The sequence below is a fragment of the Alternaria triticimaculans genome (genome assembly GCF_023758025.1).
Source record: "Alternaria triticimaculans strain BMP 0046 chromosome Unknown scaffold_36, whole genome shotgun sequence".
NCBI classification, from domain to species: Eukaryota; Fungi; Ascomycota; class Dothideomycetes; order Pleosporales; family Pleosporaceae; genus Alternaria; species Alternaria triticimaculans.
In genome coordinates, this window is record NW_026055993.1 from 86,437 (window position 1) to 105,936 (window position 19,500).

The 19,500-nt window shown below is 53.4% G+C and overlaps 8 protein-coding genes across 8 annotated transcripts; 2 read left to right on the forward strand and 6 right to left on the reverse strand.

Annotated features, from left to right (window-relative positions):
• Window positions 1–522: 522 nt before the first annotated feature.
• Window positions 523–1,221, forward strand: J4E78_010639 (uncharacterized protein; the record flags this gene model as incomplete). Its single annotated transcript, XM_049371215.1, has 1 exon — window positions 523–1,221. One exon carries the CDS (start codon window positions 523–525, stop codon window positions 1,219–1,221), a length of 699 nt encoding a protein of 232 aa, XP_049217070.1.
• Window positions 1,222–1,666: 445 nt separating this feature from the next.
• Window positions 1,667–3,019, reverse strand: J4E78_010640 (uncharacterized protein; the record flags this gene model as incomplete). Its single annotated transcript, XM_049371216.1, has 1 exon — window positions 1,667–3,019. The coding sequence occupies one exon, from the start codon at window positions 3,017–3,019 to the stop codon at window positions 1,667–1,669; it is 1,353 nt and encodes a 450-aa protein (XP_049217071.1).
• A 1,766-nt stretch (window positions 3,020–4,785) lies between these two features.
• J4E78_010641 (uncharacterized protein) lies at window positions 4,786–6,472 on the reverse strand (the record flags this gene model as incomplete). Its single annotated transcript, XM_049371217.1, has 4 exons — window positions 4,786–5,880; window positions 5,944–6,408; window positions 6,435–6,445; window positions 6,469–6,472. 4 exons carry the CDS (start codon window positions 6,470–6,472, stop codon window positions 4,786–4,788), a joined length of 1,575 nt encoding a protein of 524 aa, XP_049217072.1.
• Window positions 6,473–6,858: 386 nt separating this feature from the next.
• On the reverse strand, window positions 6,859–7,263 carry HH3V_2 (histone H3-like centromeric protein hH3v; the record flags this gene model as incomplete). The annotated part of the gene is made up of 1 exon (XM_049371218.1): window positions 6,859–7,263. One exon carries the CDS (start codon window positions 7,261–7,263, stop codon window positions 6,859–6,861), a length of 405 nt encoding a protein of 134 aa, XP_049217073.1.
• A 1,126-nt stretch (window positions 7,264–8,389) lies between these two features.
• Window positions 8,390–9,562, reverse strand: J4E78_010643 (uncharacterized protein; the record flags this gene model as incomplete). Its single annotated transcript, XM_049371219.1, has 1 exon — window positions 8,390–9,562. The coding sequence occupies one exon, from the start codon at window positions 9,560–9,562 to the stop codon at window positions 8,390–8,392; it is 1,173 nt and encodes a 390-aa protein (XP_049217074.1).
• A 2,210-nt stretch (window positions 9,563–11,772) lies between these two features.
• J4E78_010644 (uncharacterized protein) lies at window positions 11,773–13,040 on the forward strand (the record flags this gene model as incomplete). Its single annotated transcript, XM_049371220.1, has 3 exons — window positions 11,773–11,781; window positions 11,850–12,266; window positions 12,315–13,040. 3 exons carry the CDS (start codon window positions 11,773–11,775, stop codon window positions 13,038–13,040), a joined length of 1,152 nt encoding a protein of 383 aa, XP_049217075.1.
• Window positions 13,041–13,423: 383 nt separating this feature from the next.
• J4E78_010645 (uncharacterized protein) lies at window positions 13,424–14,047 on the reverse strand (the record flags this gene model as incomplete). The annotated part of the gene is made up of 1 exon (XM_049371221.1): window positions 13,424–14,047. One exon carries the CDS (start codon window positions 14,045–14,047, stop codon window positions 13,424–13,426), a length of 624 nt encoding a protein of 207 aa, XP_049217076.1.
• A 3,387-nt stretch (window positions 14,048–17,434) lies between these two features.
• On the reverse strand, window positions 17,435–18,545 carry J4E78_010646 (uncharacterized protein; the record flags this gene model as incomplete). The annotated part of the gene is made up of 3 exons (XM_049371222.1): window positions 17,435–17,474; window positions 17,922–18,420; window positions 18,512–18,545. The coding sequence occupies 3 exons, from the start codon at window positions 18,543–18,545 to the stop codon at window positions 17,435–17,437; spliced, it is 573 nt and encodes a 190-aa protein (XP_049217077.1).
• Between the last annotated feature and the right edge of the window lie 955 nt (window positions 18,546–19,500).

Sequence of the window (19,500 nt, forward strand, 5' to 3'; positions counted from 1 at the left end):
TCCAGTGGCGATGAGCTGAGCAGGAACATCGAGCTCGGAACGATGGAGATTTCCCCAAGTACCATGACAGGGAGCTCTGCAGGTGTTATCATGTTCAGTCTTCCTTTTCGCAACTCTGTCTTCTTAGCCTCAACCTATAGCTGTCGAACCTGGCATATGCTACCTGAGTGTTGCTTCACTCAACTCGCCCGATCTGGTTAATCGTTCGCGCCAACACGAGCCACACCAATCGCTCGTCTACAAAATTGCTAGACCACCCAACAAAGCTCATACTACGACGTCGTATCTCGATCGTGATCAAATTTGCTAGACGATTAGTCCTCAAAGAGGGTAGTACTGCAGCACGCCGACTTGGTTCTCGAACCGCGACATTCCATCCGCCCGCCGCGCCGACCGATATCCTCGTACGTTCATTCCATCTACCCCGACTTCCGACACACCCACTCACAGTATTACAGGCAAACCGATCGCATCAACAGATAGAAGTAACCGTCCTCTCGATCTTCTCCCTCCTCGTTCGCCATGTCAGCCAACACCACCCCAAAGCGTGCCCCCAAAACCGCGAAACCTCTCCTACCCGCCCCTTCTTCGCCCCTGAGCTTCGCCGCCTCTCCGTCCTCCAGTCCAACCAAGATGACCTGGGACGCCGCCAACGACCGCAAGCTCTTCATCCTCATCTTCGGCCGCACCGTCACCCCCGCCGAATACCCGCAGCTATCCAAGGTCTTCCCCGGCTCCAGCGTCGGTAGTATCAGGAACCGCATCACCGCTCTTCGGGCTGAGGCGCGCAAGATGCAGGAGGGCTTGGGCTATGAAGTAGGCGCAGGCGCGGCGGCCAAGAAGGTCGCTACTGCTACCCCCAAGAAGCGAGGTGCAGTGGTGGTCAAGAGGGAGGCGGATGATATGGATCTGGATGAGGAAGACGAAGATGAGGATATCGTCCGTGACCCGAGCAAGAGGATCAAGGCCGCTGTGCGCAAGCCACAGGCTAAGAAGGACGGTAGCTCTCGGAAGAAGGGTCGTGGAGGCGCCGGTTCTAGCATTCTTCACCATGGATCGTATGACAGCGAGGATGAGCTTGCCTTGATGGGTGAGGACAAAGTCAAGCGCAGGCCTGTGCCCGCTGGCGTCCCGTACAGGGTGGTCGGAGAGTCAGTCATCAGAGATCCCAGGACTGGCGATGTCATCGTTAATGACGAGGATGTCGAGGATGAAGTCTAGCTATGTACTGACGCAGACCAAACATGCGCTCGTGGACATTGATGAGGGGGATAAGGTGGAATACGTGACGGGGTAATGGAATAGATGCTTTGACGCAAGTCACCCCATCGTAGCTTACTATAGCACTGTTTTCCAAATACATCACCTGTTTCATGTGGTGTCTTCTCTTGAACTATCCGTCTGACACCCGTCAATTTTCTCTGCAGCTCTATCACACGTCTTCACACAAAAGAGGTTTTGCCAAATACAACTGCGTCGGGGGGTGTTCAGGACGATAGAAACCTTGTACGTATGCTCATGGGCTCATGCATCGGGATGAGATGACATGGTACTATCGTGGTCATTTCGTTCATTATCTATCGTTCATCAGAGGGCTGCGCCCGGGGTATCAAGTCTATAGAAGAATATGCGAAGGCCGCTTTCATGGCGAGCCAACCGCGGGGTATCATCTTCGCCTCTTGTGCGGACGAGCCTCCTCCTCGTCGTCCTCCTCGTCTTCAACATCATCCTCCTGGCCTTCAACACTATCCTCCTCGTCCTCAGCATCATTCTCCTCGTTCTCGTCTTCCTCGCTGGTCTCTTCGCTGGTCTCTCCCCCGGCCGACGAACCCCCCCTCTTATCACTGCGACGAGTGACCCGCGAGCCAACCGACGTTGCTTCATCGCTACTAACTCTGCTTTTCCTACCGGAAAAAGTGCCAGTATCATCGGTATCCTGTTCCGGACTCGAGCTGGGCTCCTCTGGCTCTGGAGATGGCGACTCAGAACCAACGTATTTGAGAGGTACTGGAAGTATGTATACGTTCTTGGTCTGCTGTGCCCGCTCTGCTGACGCTACCACGTTGTAGAGATCTTGATGAGTGATGTGTACCGGAAAGTTCAAGAGAACGGGATCATTGGATGTCACAAAGTCGGCCAGAGTCAACCGCACCTTGAAATGCGAGTTGATCACTCCGTTGGCGTTCTTGAATCTCACGGGCTTCTTGCCAGTGGAGATGATTTTGAAGTCATCGCCCATGATCTTGCAGCGGAAGAATTGGTAGGTAGCCCATCGCGGGAGTTCGTTGACTCCATTTCGCCGCACGGGATATTCGAAGTCGATGCCGAGCAGGGTTTTGGTAACACCTCTGGTGCCACTCATGTAGTCTTTGGCTTTGCCTTTGAAATTGCGTTTGCCATGCTCGCCATTCGCAATCTCGGCAATGAAGATTGGTGGCCACTGTCCCAAGGAGAAGGCGATATCTGGGGCGCGGAATGAGCCACTGGCAAGAGGGGTCATTGTATGAGCCCAGTCCTTGAGTGTTTCGAGACTCAAATTTGGTGGAAGACCTTGCCTGATGATTCCTGTTGTGTATGGGGCCATTCTTGCTTCCAGGAGTTTGACGAGGGCGGTCTTGCAACTTTCGTGAATTGCGTCGGCCATCTTGACTTCGAATGTTCCCGCCTCAGCGTCGTAGTTGTAGCGCAGCTTAATATTCGCCCAAGCTCTGGTCTCGCTGCTGACCCTGTCGCCTTTCACGAAGATTTCATCCTTCAGTTCGAGCCAATCGGATGAGGAGACGGTGAACTTGTTCTGGATGTCTTCTTCGACGCTCTCGCCCTCGCTGAGACGCAGGAGAAGGTCGTAGATCTTGGCGAACTCCGTCTTGCGCACGGGAGGGGACGAATCGGGCGAGAGATACGCCTTAGGGGGTCGAACAGAGTCCGCCCGAGGGCAGGGAGAAGGAGGAGATGTAGCAAAAGAAGGACGGAGAGACGAGCGCTCGCTGTCGCTGGAGATGGGCATAGTAGAGTGCATGGTGGGGTGTCGCGCGGAGGAAGTGCGAATTTGCGGTATATAGTCGGTGGTGCGATGCGTACTAGCCGGAATAGTGCATAAGTCGTGAAAGGCAGCAATGTTCATGGGTGGCGTTTTGTACTTGAGCGGCTAGCGTGTGCGTGCCTGGCGTAAACGACCCCACCCCATATTCACTGAGCGTCGCACCCACCTTATGCGAAAATAAGGATAAAATCGTACTGTGCGGTCTACATTAGGACGAGACTAAAGGTTTCACCAACTCTTGAGACAATGTAGCCTCCCCACCTCTGCAGGTCGTGCTCACTGGCAATGAATACACTGGCGTTCACGAAGAGATCAAGGACGTATATCCTCGTTTCGTCGCTGTTGATTGGGGCCCAGTTTCTTCGTTCAGTCTCCGCATTTGCTATTCGACCCACTCGCATTCATGCAGCCCCCAAAACTATCGCAATTGTACCTTATACCAAAGTAACCAACTAAAATCTCTATGATCCGGCCCGAAGCAGGACCAGACCGCATTCTTGGGCAAAGGAGCACTCCCTTCTTTTTAAACTCATGCAGTATAATGTATGGATACGTGGCACACTCATCCCAGAGATGCCAAAGAAGCAATGTGTACTTTGAGAGCATAACATGGTCTAGTACTTCACTTCATGTCGCGTGGAAACAGTACCTACTTCACTAAGACAACAGAACAAGTTTTGTCAAACGACAGCTTTAAGGTACATACAGTATCTACACCTGAATCTGATAGGATAGTATCTCATGCGCATCGAATGGCAAAGAATAGTGGAATAATGTTCAGCGCTGGGGATATCTGTCTCTTGTATCACAAGCCATACCACGTCATACACAGGACACTATGCGGTCAACGACAGTGTAAAGAGCGTGTAGAACACTCAGTCATCGCTACAAAACTCTCAAGATTTACGAGACGTTGAGTCTTTACGATTTCGATCATGATATCAATAAGAGCTGTTCTGACCCATCAAAGTACCTCAGATTGCCTCCGTGTATGCATGCGGGAAGGAATGATACGTGTAGTCAATGCGGAAGCGCACATCAATGACCTCGACGGTCCTCTCCACTGCGTAGCCCCTGTCTTTACAACATCAAACAAGGCGGAACTGCTCACTACGTCCTACGCTTGTTGATATATACACCAGCGTACGCCTGTAACAATAGAGACCCAACTCCGCACTAGATATGGACACTATATAGCATGCGGTATTGTAGGGACGTTTCGATAGGTGACGCGCTATCACATTGTTGTAATACGCGAAATCTATTTCCTGATCATGATCTTACAGCCAAGTGTCGCGCCTGGAGATCGCGACGACCCATCGCAATAGTGTTGATGATGATATTGGTCTAACGCCTATATGTAACCTTCCAGGGGGCATTCTAGCGGGCACCGCCGAGGGTTTATAGCGGTAGCACGCTACCTCTTAGGCCTGTTTAGGGTGAATTAAATACATGTTAAAGGGACGAGGAAGACCTCCGGGTGTCTCTTATGCCCGTTATCGCAATGGTGTTGAACACCAATTTTATCGTTCCGTTGTGCTTGACAGAAATTTCCCTTTTGAAGGCGTTTACGGCATCTGGCGAAGGGGAAAATTGGTTATTGATATCGATGTCAATCGCAGGGAGCACCTAGAGGCTGCCTACTGTGAACGAGTGGGAATTATGGTCTAGATTGCTGAGCAAGGGGTATAAACATGACGAAATCGAAACAACAGGCTTGACGTCTAACACGAAGTCATGATCTACTCTCCTTCCAGCGGTTCCTTGAGAAGATCTTCCAGTACTTCAATGGAGAGTTTAGCGCTTGGTTTGCCCAGCCACAGCTCCGCTATTCGCATCATATCATCCACTGTCAAGAGGACTTGATTTGCCTTTCGAGAACATTCCTTCGCCTCCTCTACCTCCCTCGTTGCGGCGCCCATCTTCTCAGCCCACGCTCCATATTGTGTGACACGATGCTCCATCTGCCTGATTTCCGCTTCGCACGCATCTTTCATGGCTTCTAGTTTGGTCACGTCCTGGGTCGCCGAGGCTACTCCTAAGCTGGCGAAGTTGGTGATCGCCGTGATGTCTCCTGCGAGATGCTCATTGTAGTCCTGGGTAGCCTTGAGCTTAGCGGAGAATTCCGTTTTGATTTGTTCCAGGCTATCTTCGCTTGGCAGTGTACTCAGCTGCAGTGCTTTCTGCGCTTCCAAAGCATGACTACGAGCGGTCTCTTGCGCCTGAGCAAGATGGACTGTAGCTTGGAGGTTGTCTTCCTTGGCTGACCGGATTTCTTTCTTCTTCCTGACAATGATGTGCATAACCGCGCGGAAGTCCGGATCCTGTGCGAGCATTTTGAGTGACATGAGGTCTATACTATGAACCGGGGTGAATGGCTGGATGTTATCGTCGTCCCCAAATGATGGGCCGTCCTCTGTGACACGAGGAGTGTCCAGGTCAGTGATGCTGTTACGCCGGAAGGGACTCTCCTGATCGTTGAGTGTGTCCTGAAGGTCTTCTTCTTGGAGTGTGCTGTCCTGGAATGACAGTGAGTCCCGACGGCCTTCGAAGAGGCTAGTGTCGTCGTCTGGTAATTCCGATGGGCCCCGTCTAGGTCGCTCGACTGATTGCGAACGCGAGTGATCCCGAGGATTAGCTGGTGTCCTTGGTGTCACCGCACGCCGTTTGCGATTCTTCTTCTTGTCAGGTGAGTTGGATGGGCGATTCTGGCGTTTCTCAAGGCGGCGCGCCCGCTCAGAAGACACGTCCGCGGCCAGGGTGGCGTTCAATCGCTTGTCCCTCCACGCGATGAGGTCCTGGAAATATCGCCACGACTTGCAGTCCAGACGCTGAGCCTGTGAAGGTGAGAACGCGCCGTCAGTTTATGTAGCAGGTCCAAGTGCGGCTCAAATACGTACGGTTTGGCCGAAGTGGGTCGGATTCCTAGGATCGTATCTTCGCTGGACACTGATGATATCTTGACGCCTGACCTTGTCGAATGCCTGGAGCTCGGCGACAACGTCCGAGAGCGGTTGCGCAGCTTTCGAGTACTTGTTCAGGTAAACGGCGAGGTTGAACGACGGTACTTGCTGGATCCGGATTTGGTGTCGCTGGAGGACGGTCCACCAGTCTGCCCCCCAGTGTTCGGTGACACCCTTGATATTGTGCCAGACGTCTTGGAAGCTCTTGCAGCCACCTGACTCTCCGAGTGAAGTTTGAACGCGCTTCTCGAAAGCCTCAAGGTCCTCGCAGTAGTAGTCCTGGAATCCCAGCACGAGCGCGGCAACGCAGACAGCCTCTTTGGTCCATACAAGGTCGTCGAGGGTCCGCAGATCAGCCAGCGGCGTGGGCGCGGCGGTTCGGTCGTGCGGGCTCAGCGCACTCTGGGCAAGGCGAAGCTCAAACACACGGCGGGCGTTGCTGGGTGTGTTCGGCATGATAACGCATGTTGTTCGTGTTGTGAGATGAGGTCGCGTCGCGGCCGATGGCGACCAATGAGAAATACACGCTAACTGAAAGCGGACTAAAGTACGAAACAAGAAGAACAACGCAAAGAGGAAGTGATTTTGGCTGCTAAGGAGCCTGTAGCTGGGCAGACATTACAGCAAGAGTCTCTAGCGCTCGAATGAGGAATGTTGAATGCATAGTCAAACCAGTCTGGGGTGCGGGGCGATAAACATCAGTCGCACCGCCCATTTCCTCGCCTCACCCTATAATCAAGATACTCCCGACAACTACAGCACACGTACCACTCCCCACCACTCGGTCGGTCATCCCGAATTTACTGCGACGCTCTTCGCAGATCGTATGGCCACGGCCGCCTATGCCAACTCTCATACAGGCGCGCCCCAGGCCGCCCTCAACCGCCTCGCAAGCTGAATGTCCTTCTGCTGAATCGTGACGCGCTTGGCGTGAATAGCGCAAAGGTTGGCATCGTGGAACAGGCCTACTAGGAAGGCTTCGCTCGCTTCTTGCAATGCCACGATAGCTTGACTCTGCCAGCGCAATGGGCCATCGATACGCGAGACGCTTAGGGCAACCTCGCGGACTACCCGCTGGAAGGGCAACTTCAGCAGCAGAAGGTCGGTAGATTTCTGGTATCGTTTGATCTCGCGCAGGGCGACGGTGCCGGGCTTGTAGCGTCTCTTTGGTCTGGGAGCGGGTGGAATACCGTGATGATTCCGTGGTTCTACGCGAGCTCCTCGGGCTCCTCGGGCAGGCCTCCTGCTTCCCGTCATTTTAGAGATAAGCGTTTGGCGTGTTTGATAGCAAGATATGGGTGGCACGAGAAAGAACGACCTGGGTGTCTGTATCCGTTATGCCGTGCAAGCAAAAGATCAAGTGCATGGGATAACCCTGGGCATAAAGTAGACATGGTTCGTGGTCCAAGTGCTGTCGCGTTCTTTGTATCTGCATGCGTCCATGGTGTAGCCAAGGCCGGATGTATGCCAGGGATGCGCGGATGCGGAGGCCACTGGTCTTCGTGAAACAGGGTATTGTGACAATGGCGGCGATATCATATGCATCTGCCACGTTGAGCCCACCCATGATATAGTTTGTCGAGACATGGCCTTAAAAGCGCGCAACGCGAATGAAGGTCGTGGAGGCTGGTAGAAGAGACCCTGCCGTAAGATCAGAGCTCGAGATTGAGCGTGTCGCATCGGTGCAGTATTTGAGGAGATGTTCTGGCAGTACAGCGCTCCGACGGAGAGACGCTTGTCTTGATCTTGCGGTCGTGCGCGACGGCACAAAGCGAAAACGGGATGGATGTCAAGACGTGGGCCGGCGAAGTGACGCGCTGAGGTAGGAGCTGGAGTTGCTCCGCGCTAGCTCAAATGCGGCGGCTGCTCGGCTGAGCCGAGGCCCTTCCATCACCTCGCGTGCGCGTTGATTCTCCTGCTCCTTGGAAGAATCTCATCACGGCTTTGGCCAAATGGAGCATCTACGAACTAGCGCTCAGGAGTGACATAGACACGTCAAGTTCCGCGTGTCGGGTAAACCTGGGGCGGGCTGAAGAGTATGCCTGGAGGCATCCTCTCATGCCACGCGCGTTGCGGAAGAATGGACAGGTAGCGCTGGAGGTTCTCACCAAGGCTTCCAGCGTCTTGGAAAATCTCACAGATAACCCTGGAGGTATTTGATGATGCTGCGATAGTCACGGAAAAGTTAGTATGAAGGCCTGAGGGTATTTACTGCCTTGTCGAATGTGGGATAGGTGCTGTAAACATTGTGGTATTCTTCAAGTGCTCCTTTCATTCATACTAAAACATCAAGATCATATAGGGTATCATCCAGTCCAACGCCTTCCTCACCAGGTTTATCCTTGCACCATCTCCCAAGTCCGAGATCTATTTCCCTAACCATTCACTCACCCAGATACCTCTTAGTCTTCACCAGAGGCCTTCCCGACCTTCCCACTGGTGCGGGCACAGGTTGGGAAACTACAGGCGGCGTCGAGGACGAGGTCGGCTGACGCTTCTGCTTCTTTGACGGTTGAAGAGGTTTACCGGGACTGAGAGACGCCCTGTCCACATCTTGCTGCCGCTCATCACCTTGTTCCAGGATATCGCGGAGTTCCTCGGCAGTAATCTCGATGGCAGGGAACTTGAAGTCCTTCGGAAACTTCTTGATCTCCTCTATAGGAAGGAAGTCGGCCAAAGTAAGGCGAAGGGTTCGCGTGATTTGCTTGCCTTTTGCTGAGTCGAAGAAAGTGAATGTCTTCTTGTCGTACGAGTCTTTGGTGACGCGGTAGATGGATATAGCCGCCTTCGGTGTACGGGGATTGTCGGCTCTCGTGGCTGGGTTTTGGTATTGCAGATCAACGGTGATGACCGTCTTTGTCTTGCGGCTGCTGTCTTTCATCCAAGATTCCGCCAACTCTGTGAGCTCCTCGCCAACTTGAGAATTGCCGACTTCGATGACGATGGGCATGTTGGAACGATGGCGAAAGTAGAAAGAATTGTCGGGCTGTCGATTGCTCGTCAGTAGGATGTCGACATTGGGGTCACCGGACTTTTCTGTAGCATGAACGATCGCAGGCGATGCAAGATTTGCATATGGACCCTTGATGTTCGCCACGAGAGCTTTGATCTCAGCGGACACGTTCCTCATCCGTTTCAGGGCGACGATCTGGTCGCGAAAGGCTAGGCCTATCTCTGCGGCGACAACGTCGTGAAGGTTGCTAGGCGACATCCTGCGCAGAATGATCTCTCCGGTGAGGGCGTTCCAATCGTATGTCAAATGGTTCACTAGCCACCGGCACAGCTCGTCGTCGAAGGATTTGATGAGATCAACGAACTCAGAGGGAGTCACAACGGCTCGGTACCTTTCCAAGTCGCGGAGAGTAGGATCTTCGAAACGACCGGTATATTGACCGCGAATGAGATCCTCGACAACGGCGATCTTAGACACAGGCTTGCGGCAGTCGCTTTCGTCAGTCGACCTGGATCGCTTGCGCGACTTGGGCAGCGGGAGAAGAGGAGAGGTAGAAGGGTTAGTCGCCATGAGTGCGAGTTTGGCGGGGTTGGTGACGGGCATGGAGAGAAGATATGCTCGACAAACGCTGCGAGCGGTGGGAGAGCGGCGGTGAGGCTGTCACAAGATTCTGTCCGGGTGAGACCCGCGGGACGGATGTGTTGGGCTCGCAAGCTTGCGATCGCTGAGTATGGGCTGTATGTAGACGTGAAGTGTCTGTTTGCGCTTAGAAATTGGTATAGCGTGCGGCCGATATTCGATGCGATTGCGACGTTGGTAGTCGGTGCCGCAGTCTGGGGTTGGTGTGGGTAGTAAATACACCAGCGGCGGCAAAGGCCCGTTACCGAATGCGGCTAGTGCGCCGGCTCCGTTCGCGGTGGGCAGGATCATCGATACCAGCCCAACCCGCAACCTCACCGTTTTACCTGGGCAGAGATTGAGTTGAGTAGATAAGAAAAATGACAGGTCTGTCGTGAGATAGTTCTGCATTGCGCACGCGCCAAAACGCGCGAGTACGCGCGATGATGACTCTCAAGATCCTTCCCAAGACGTAACCCTGCCATCTCAGAAAGTCCTGCGCGGCTGCTCAAACGCAAGTAACTAATCCCAGAAACCTAGTCACGACCTGACCCAACTTTGTCATCATCTTCATCCTCACGCCTGCCGAGCAAACATCTTCGCTCATCCCTATTCAAATAATCACCGACTCAACCCACGCTCCAATGCATCGCGTCGTGTGTACTTTGTCTCGCTCGGGAGTGAACTCAACGCTTCATTGCTGTCGAAGGTAATACCGCATCCACCTTCAGACACTGACGTGATCGCGGTAGTGATTCTGGAGGTATATTCAAATCCCTTACACGTTCCACCTCAAGCCCAGACTATCATGTCTACTTCAGAGCCTCCAAGTCTTGTGACAGCAGGATGAAGCAGTCAACGATGTAGCAAAAGCCGTGGACTGCGTGCAACGAAGCGAACCGTCGGTATGAGTTCAGTAAAGATTTCCGCCCGGGTAACATGGTCTGCATCGAAGATTACCCAACCTCCTCATGTATGCTGTCCGTTGATCCTGCTCATGCGTGCTATTGTGTCTTGTAGTACCGTCATCACTGTGATGCTCATCCACCTACGACGCGCTTGGCTCTCCGCCCCGACGCATCCAGTTCCCAAAACTGCCTCTCCGTAGCTCGACTTTCTCTGGCTCGTGAGCGGCGGAGCATCGTGAAAGATGGCTGTATGGATGATGACGATTGTCTGCGGCGGGATTTGCGAGCAGCAGCGGTGGGCTTAATAGGCGATGCGGAGGTCGAGTCCCCGCGCTGGGGTGACGTATCGGGCGGAGTCGGAAAGGATGGCGGACTGCGATAGCAGCGTTTGGGCGGTGGTGAGGGCGATGGAGTAGGTGTAAGTTGGGGTGATAGTCGGCCCCAGGCGAGTTCGGGGGTTTTGGCATACGGCGCCCGTTTGGGTGGTGCCTCGGTGGTGCCGGCCGCCTGCAGCTGGTCTCGCAGCTTCTTCAGTGCCGCCAGCAGGGGTTTCGTGATGTACTGTTCCTCGTAGATTCTAAGCACCGCATCGGGTATCGCCGGCGAGCGGGGCGGCGATGCCAGGTCGTGCTGTAGCGACGTCATGCACAAGCGGTCGGTGGCAGGGTGTTGAAGGGGCGTGTCGAAGTCGTCCCAACACTCCAGGGCTGGCGGCTATTTCCAAGGTTCACTGGCCGGTCTAACCGTATCGGGTAACCCCCGCCCGCATTACCCAACTCCATACATTCCGAGGCCGCCCCTGACCTCTCCTCTCCTCTCATCACACCAATGTCTTCGCCAGGGGATACTCTGCCAGACGTAACTTCATGGGAGAACGTGCATCGCGGAGTGTCCAATGGTGATTTCGCGCGATTGGTGCCGCATTCTCCAGCGGCACGCAGACTCTTTGGCCAAGTCGTCCGCCTTCTGGAGTCCGATAGCAGCAAGCTGCATCATGTGCGCCAGTACATTCACTACGAAGTCACGCTGTCCAGCGAAAGTACTGCTGAAAGCAGTTTTGCTGCTTCTACCCCGTCACCTCAGCGCGAAGCCCTCCAAGAATTTTGCGGTTACTACCGCCTCAACATGTCCATTCCTCCTGCGAGTCAAGGCTTAGGCTGGGTTGTGGGAAGCTCAAGACTGAACAAGCCAGATCACTTTGTAGACTTTCTTCTTGCTCCATTCACCACTGAAAATTCTCTTCATTCGCGTCGTTGCAGATTGAGACGTCAGCTTGAAACTGGCGTCATGGTTGCCGTGTCTGACGGCAGAAAGGTATTGCACTGTGTCTCTTCAGGGGCGCGTTTTGCTCATGATGGTTGCAGATCACTGTGGACAGCAGAACCTTTCAACGCGACGACATAAAGCAGCAGCACGAACGAGATTTCCAAGCTACCCTTCAACATGGCACCAGCGTCCGGCTGGGTGATCTCACTTACGTACTCGTGTACACCGACTTGAGCCAGGAGCAGAAACAACGAGAACTCGAAGAAGCCCTAGCACAGGTCAACGCTATGCCTCCGAATTCCGTGATGCTGCTTTCGCCAACACCATCCAAGCCAACTATCGACTACCACGGCTACAGCATCTATGATGCTGATCACCATGGCGCCACGAGTTCTGTATCTTTGGGCTTTGACAAGTCTAACGGCAAGCCAGTCGCAGTCAAGATGGTCAAATGCACCGCCTCGCAGTTCGGTGACTTAAGAAGAGAGATTGGCATCTTGAGCCGTATCAGTCATGTATGTCATGCGCTGGATTTGATGAAACGAAACTAAACTTTTGTCTAGGAGAACGTATGCAAGCTTCTTGAGGTCGTAAACTGGGACGCGTCAGCCAATCCACACGAATGGCGACAGAATGAGTGTCTGACTGTGGGTCTCATTATGTCACCACCGGCAACTTCTTCCGCGCTGCAATTACTCCCAATCTGGAAACGTCTTCCGGAGTCTACTACTTTCCTTCGCGAGTCCATACGCCAGATTGGATCCGGTCTTGCACATATTCACAGCCTCAATATACTTCATCGGGACATCAAACCTGAAAACATAGGCTATCGCTCCGAAAGCCCAGTGCACGTCATCATCCTCGACTTTGGTTGCAGCGATCAGGGCCCGCACAGCACTCGCCACAATCGAGGGACGATGACATATCTCGCTCCTGAGGTCATGCGAATAAAGGAAGAAGAGTCTTCGGAGCCCTTCTCGTTTCCATCAGACGTGTGGAGTCTCGGTGTCACTCTGGTCGACTTTCTCACAGGAAAACAAGTTCATCGAAAACTAGGCCAGGCGTCAGTCTACAAATCCTTTAGAGATATCATGGACACAACCGCAGCCAGAGTAGACTACCGAGAATTCTGGGATATTGCGATCGAACTCTTAGCATGGGAGGCAGAGCTCCGACCGACGGCGGAGCAACTAGCTCAACGCTTTTCCCACGAGAAACAAAACGAATCGGAAGTCTCACGTCAACCGTCCCAGAGCGAAGAACAATTGGCCAAGCGTGTGAAGGTATAGAAGTAGAGAGTTGACCCTCTTTCGTTCGCATTGAGAAGTACCTCCTGTCTAATGAGCTGTTTCTGACTTGGGCATGTTTCAGTCTTCCATACAGCTTGGACAGAATCGTTACTCTGAACCACTCTGTCAGCCTCCTAGCTGGATATTCCGTGTTGCACCGCCAGCTCCGTCATAACACATGTCTAATGCATCGTTAGGCGACGACCGGAGACTCGTATGATCCTTGCGGCGGTGACGAACGATGATCGTCGGGAGTGCCAAAGAGGAAACAGAACTAAACAACCACAGTACGCCGCAACGGGGAGCAGCTTGATATCTAACCTTCATGGGCCGCAATCATCGCCTGCACCGCTCGCTGTAGCATGAAAGACCCACCCGCCCGTTCATCCACAGCCAATGCCCCTGTCAGATCCGTTCTCATCTTCGCAGACCGTCATGCACGTGTTCGGGTCGATCAAGCAGAATTCCTCCAGCAAATACAGGGTAGCGTTGACAACAATCTTCGTCTTCTTGCTAATGCTGACGGAGGCTTCGTCCGAGGCGCGTAAGTAATCAATATGACCTTCGAGAGTCTCCGAACCGACACTACTAGGGGCATTCCTCTCGATTACTGCAGTGAAGCACTGGAGAAGATGGATGGCGGCTGCGCGGACTATGCTTATCTTCTCTGCATTCGGAAGCTCCTTCGCACCAAAGACGGCATTGATGTGACTCTTCGTACGCATACGATGGTGGGGACGCTTCCTCGCGCATTCAGGGCCATCGAGCGTCCAGAAGCGCTGTAGAAGATGAGCCACGGCTTCACGGACCGCAGCGATCTTATCCCCAATTGAAAGCTTCTTCGCCTCGACCATGGTGTTGATGTAAACGACCGTTGCATCTTCGGGTGGGATCTTACGATCGGAGGGCCAGTCGTAGAAGAGCTCTACAGTGGAAGGATGGGAGTGGGTGTCAGAAGATTCGTCGGGCGACTTGCGCTTTCCGGGAGTGACTGGAAGTATCTCCATTTTCGAGGATGACGATATCGGATGCTCGAAGTCGGCGTTAGAGGAAATCGAATTGAGAGAGATGGAAGAGATGATGGCAACAGTATACGGGAAGTATATTGCAGGAGTCACGAACACGACTGCAAATGGAAGGTCATGCCACCTTTATCAAATCTGTGGGAAACCCATCTCGTACGATCGCCTGCACGTCCCTTTCCAACCAACGACAGCGTCAAATCCAGCTTACCCATGCCACATCGTCACGTCACCCGTGTGCCGGATGACAGATATTGGTCGCATTGTCGTATCGCACATGCAAGTCGCCGTAGCACTTCTGGATCCGCGAATGGGGATCTCCATCACTCGCCACAGCGGGAGACACGATATCATATTGCTTGGCGTAGCAAAGCGTCCTGGGTTGCTCACTGCTCGCACGCGCCTGTGTCGCTGCGGGTAGCATAGTCTCAGGTACCGCCCCAACGCGTCGCTCCTACCTATGTACCACACACGACGATCATTGTCTACACAATCGGCATGGTGGTCACGAACTTCACGCCGCATCATCATGTCCATTTCTTCAGGCGTTGCGCTCATTATGTTGTTTCTAGTGTTATTGCGACGAGCAGGCTTCCTTATTCCACGGGCTATCACCCCATCATGATTGTGGTCGAAGCTTTGCGCAAGTGCGGCTCATGTCTCAATCTCATCTCCACGTACCGGCCACGGATATTCTTGTCGTGCGCGTTTCTCCGCAGCGCGGAACTTGACACCCATTACATTCGCTCACCATCCATACGTGCATGGTACCTTTGTCAGGCGCATTATACAACTTGGAAACTGGATGGACGATTTGTGCGTGCAGATAGCATAGTGGTAGTGCGCCAATACCTTGGTGCTGTGAACCACCTGCAATTCCTTTCAATAACAGCTACAGTTTCCTCGTATCCCATGTATTTGCGACCACCCACGTTACTTCTTTTGAAAAGTGCTCATATTTGCCAATGCGCGTTTCCTTGTTCGGATTTGCGATTAGCTCTACCCAGCCATGCTGCCAAGGTAGTCTGTGACAAGCATCGTGATCCGGACTGACGAAGGGTATCTGCGGCGATTGCAACGGCCGTGTTCTCGCCCACCCAGCGGAGTTCTTCAAGCGGCGACATCTCTCATCTGAGGAACTTGGCTGTATAAGAGTGGCATAATATGGAAGTTGTGAGTTGCTGGTTGGCCAAAGGTTGGTCCCACACATCCACACGTACCAATTCTTCTTCCTTATCGATACGTTCCGGTCGAATTAAGTCAGCCTAGCACCAACCGGAACTCACCCATGAATCCACCTAAGAGAGATGATTTATTCAGACGTCGCACTACCATGGTAGGACTGGATCACAACGACCGTATGCTTCTGCGACGCGCACACAACAAAAAAGATTCGCGGCTTATGACCAGATCAAAGACATCCCATTTTCTATCGATACTGGAACTGTCACTGCACACGAACCGCAACGTCGACCATCCTCGTCAACCCACACAAACAAGCCAGCTCTTCGATCAACACATCGCATTTTATACTTGGGGTGCAATAGCCATACCCGCGCATCGAAATGATGGCGTTCCAGGTCTCACCTCTCCAGCAGGGCCGTCGGCAACCACTCCGTCTTATAAACCCAGTCATGGTCGCACAGGAAGCCATTGATCGTTTGAGAAGGTCATTCCAGAAGATGTGCGGTCCGTCAACGTGTGCCCTCGATCTTCCCGCAGAGATTATCTTAATGATCGTAGCGCATCTCGATGAATGCTCTCTAGCGTCTCTTTCGTTGACCTGCAAGAGTCTCCATGGTCTCTGGGATACATGCGATATGCCCCTGATACTATCAGACAAGGAGAAGCTCTTGCTGTCGCTTGAAAGAGACATTCCATACATCTATTACTGTCACCACTGTACGAAGCTGCATCGCTGGCATGGGCGCTGGAGTAGATCGATAGCTCCGTTCTACTTGGAGCGTCTACCATGCAAGCAAAATTCGGACAACCACTTCTACATCCCGGTTACCTGCCAGATTCCTTACCATCATGCGCGCTTGGTCATGAACCGACATCTCTACGGACGCAATCACGGTTTGCCTCTTGACGTGCTTAACGAACGAGCCCAGTCCTCCCATCACCCAGATGGAGTCATAGACTCGAGGTCCCAGCACGCACGCATCTTCAACCAACAACTCCTGATACTATCGACCATATCCATGACTCATCGCCGAGGTGACTCGTTAGCACTCCGAGACCACATCGACCGCGCTGGACACCTAGTGTGCAAACATCTTACTCTTCGGCGAGGATATCCTGATTCATATCCCACACCACTTCCCCAGCTGGCTAAAGGAACCGGTCCAGACGCGTTTCTGGCCTGCAGCCTTGTAAATGGATCATGTAACTCTTGTCTAACAGACTACACCATTGACATAGTCTGGCAAGGTGCAAAGAAAGGGTACAAGATCGAGGTGCTTGTTTATCGCGGGTTGGGTGATTGCCGCACACCGTTCAGCTGGCACTGGCGTACCGCGTCGCGGCTCTTTAGAGATGAACAGCCACGGCTGGCATATTCGTCAGAGTATAGGCTCGGGGGGGTTCGAGAGCAATGGGATAAAGCTGGTTATATCGCGTAGATTACTGGTCGCGCATGACAAAGTACCTATGATGGATATTTTCCTCATTTTTGCGGTACTTCTGGCTGGTGAGCACCTTCGTGCACGTTTCTGTATGTGCCGTGGAAAGACCAAGCAGCTGGCTGACCACTTCCGCGTCACGATTCCATTGAGAGTGCAGGAACGCATGGCACACTTCTTCTCATTTTGTTTCGAGCGTACTACACGATACGAAAAAGCCAAATTCATCTTCAGTATGAAGCGAGGCTGAAAGCCAGGATCGTACTTCCACCCCATTCAAGGGAAAAACCGAACACCCAAGAGCCTACATCAAGATAAAAGCTTGCGAAGGTGGTGGCCTAACGGCGACGTAGGCTCCTGGGTGTTCAGGTTTTCCCCTTGTATCAGGTGCTTCTGCACAACAGGCTCGAAGATCGCCTGCTTTCACCAGATGGCACATGATGTTGCTATCAAATGTTATTGTATTGCTCTTCCTATATGCTTGTGCCTCGCCAGACATGTTTGTCAAGCTTTATAACTGCCGCAAAACCGGTTGCATGCCTGGGCTACATGCTCTGAGTATATGCGATGCCGTTTGGTGTGTTCGATGGATTGGAGTCGTCAAGGTCGTGTCAGTGGTCGTAATCGTCGTGTATGTGTCGGCGAGGGCGTCTCGCTCATAGCTGAAGGTTCGCGAGTGGTTGGTTGCAGTTCGAACTCTTCGAGAGGCTGTCGGCAGTGCGCACACACGTCCGGTTTGTCTGCGCGCTCAAGCCAACTCCGTAAGCAGTTGTGGCAGCTGAGCTTCCCTGGTACAGTCAGTCAAGGTGTTGGTGAGTAGACGAATGGGATACATACCGCAGCAACGTAGCCTCTGGTAGTGAATACCATCCGCTTCAAAAGTCTCGACGCTATCGAAACATATGAAGCATTGACGGTCCAATTCCGTGTTTGCAGCGTTTCGCGCCGACTCCGCCATTACCTCCGCCATTAGCCGATGTAATGACTCAGGCCGTCGTATAGGTGGTGAGCTAGGTGGTCTGCTGGATGGGTAGGGCTGATAACGGTAGACAGCGGAGCGCGGCGTAGGTGTGAAGATGGGTGCCGTCGTCTGCCTAGCACTGAGTGTATAGGGGTGTTCGGTTGAAGGAAGAGGTCGATCGCAGGAGGGTTGGCGAGTACGACGCAAGGACTCGTAAGGTTGATGTAGAAGGCGCATCGCGCGCTCTTCACGCCGGGGAGTTATTGGTTGATACTCGCGCGCAAGTGTGAATTCGTCGTCATCAGAGGCTTCGAGTGTTGCGGCCGAACGAGCAGTCCTGGCGGCGGGAGCATTGGCAGTGTGGGCGACGCGACCATCTCGGACCTCCAGAGCAGCTTCATCGGCCCAAACGCCTTCCACAATGCGACCGGCCTCGGCGGTGCGCTCGGCTTGAACTCCACGGGTAGCTCCAGATTGACGGGCAGTACGAGCTACGACGGCATCTCGAGCCCTACGGAGTCTCTTCAGTCTCTCCCAGTCCTTCTTCAACGCGTTGTTTGCTCCGTCGGCCGGGATCCAGCTGGGGTCGTAGCGCAAACCGGTCTTCGGATCGGTGCCAGCCCATTTGACCTCATACCACAGTACGCCATCTTCCCGACGCTCCTCTTGAAGGACGCACTCGGCAAGGTGCTCTTCGTCTTCCGATTCTGGCGACGGTTCGGCGTAGTCGAAGCGTGTGGATGTGCGTGTGGAGCGGCGTGGCTTGCCCGAAGCTGGTGTATGTTAGCAAACACGATTGCGCGCCAACAATGAAGACAAGAAATGCGGAAGGGCTCGGAGATGACGGGAGGGGTAGCGGGCTACGTGCAAGGGCGGTCATACCAGGCAGGGTCGCCATAATGCGATGGGGCTGGCGCCGGCGCTACTTTGTTGGTGTGGGACGATTCTCGTGTTGGTTGGTTCGGAGCTTTGCTAGTCAGGACGCGTGCCGTCATCGCCAGGGGTTAAGCAAGCTTGGATCCGAGATGCACGTGACTACGCGTTCCGCCAATTAAACAAGGCACATCCGCGGGGTATGCGATCTTCGACGGTTGCATCCTTTGCGACGACAACGTTGCTGCAGTATGCCTTCGTGCCCTCCCCCGATCCTCCATGTAGTCGGTAGCGCAATGAAGTGGATGTACTGGTCGAGAACTGAGTGACGTACCAATTTTCGCTGTGTCGGTAATGAAGACAGATTGCCGTACGAGCAGCACCCGTGCGTCTGCAGTACAACAAGTAGTCAAAATGCTGTCTATCGATCGAGATTTTATGGGCTGTTGTCGCGTTCGCGAATTCCACCAGGGGAGCTGACGATGTCAGACGTGTTGCAATGTTGAGAGTCCATGTGGTCGGTCGAGAGGATATCTCACTGCTGGGTGTGCGTGTAGAGTCACTCTTTCGGCCGATACCGCGACGAAAAGGTCTATCACAGCTTTCGAGCGAGTGTCAGAAGCTGCGTTGCTCCGCATGATGGCCAAGCGCGAAGCACCCCGAGCTAGATCCGCGCCGTTGAGCTTGAAGATCAACATACGGCCCGCACCGCGACTGCGGCCCCGCCCAGCCCAGGGCAGTGATCCCAATAAGTCCACCAGTGAGGGCGAAGGTTGAGGGGAGCCGTGCAGATCTCTATCGCATACGATCTTGCTAGATCTATTCCGGTTTCTGCCCGAGTAAACTGTAGACGCGAAGGTTCTATGGGAGAGACGAATGGGGCGGGTGGCATGCTGTCTCCGATCTTCCGAGCCTGACCCAATTTTGGCAGCTGCATCCTCGCTCGCCACATGTTCAGCCCCACGCATAAATGTCATAAA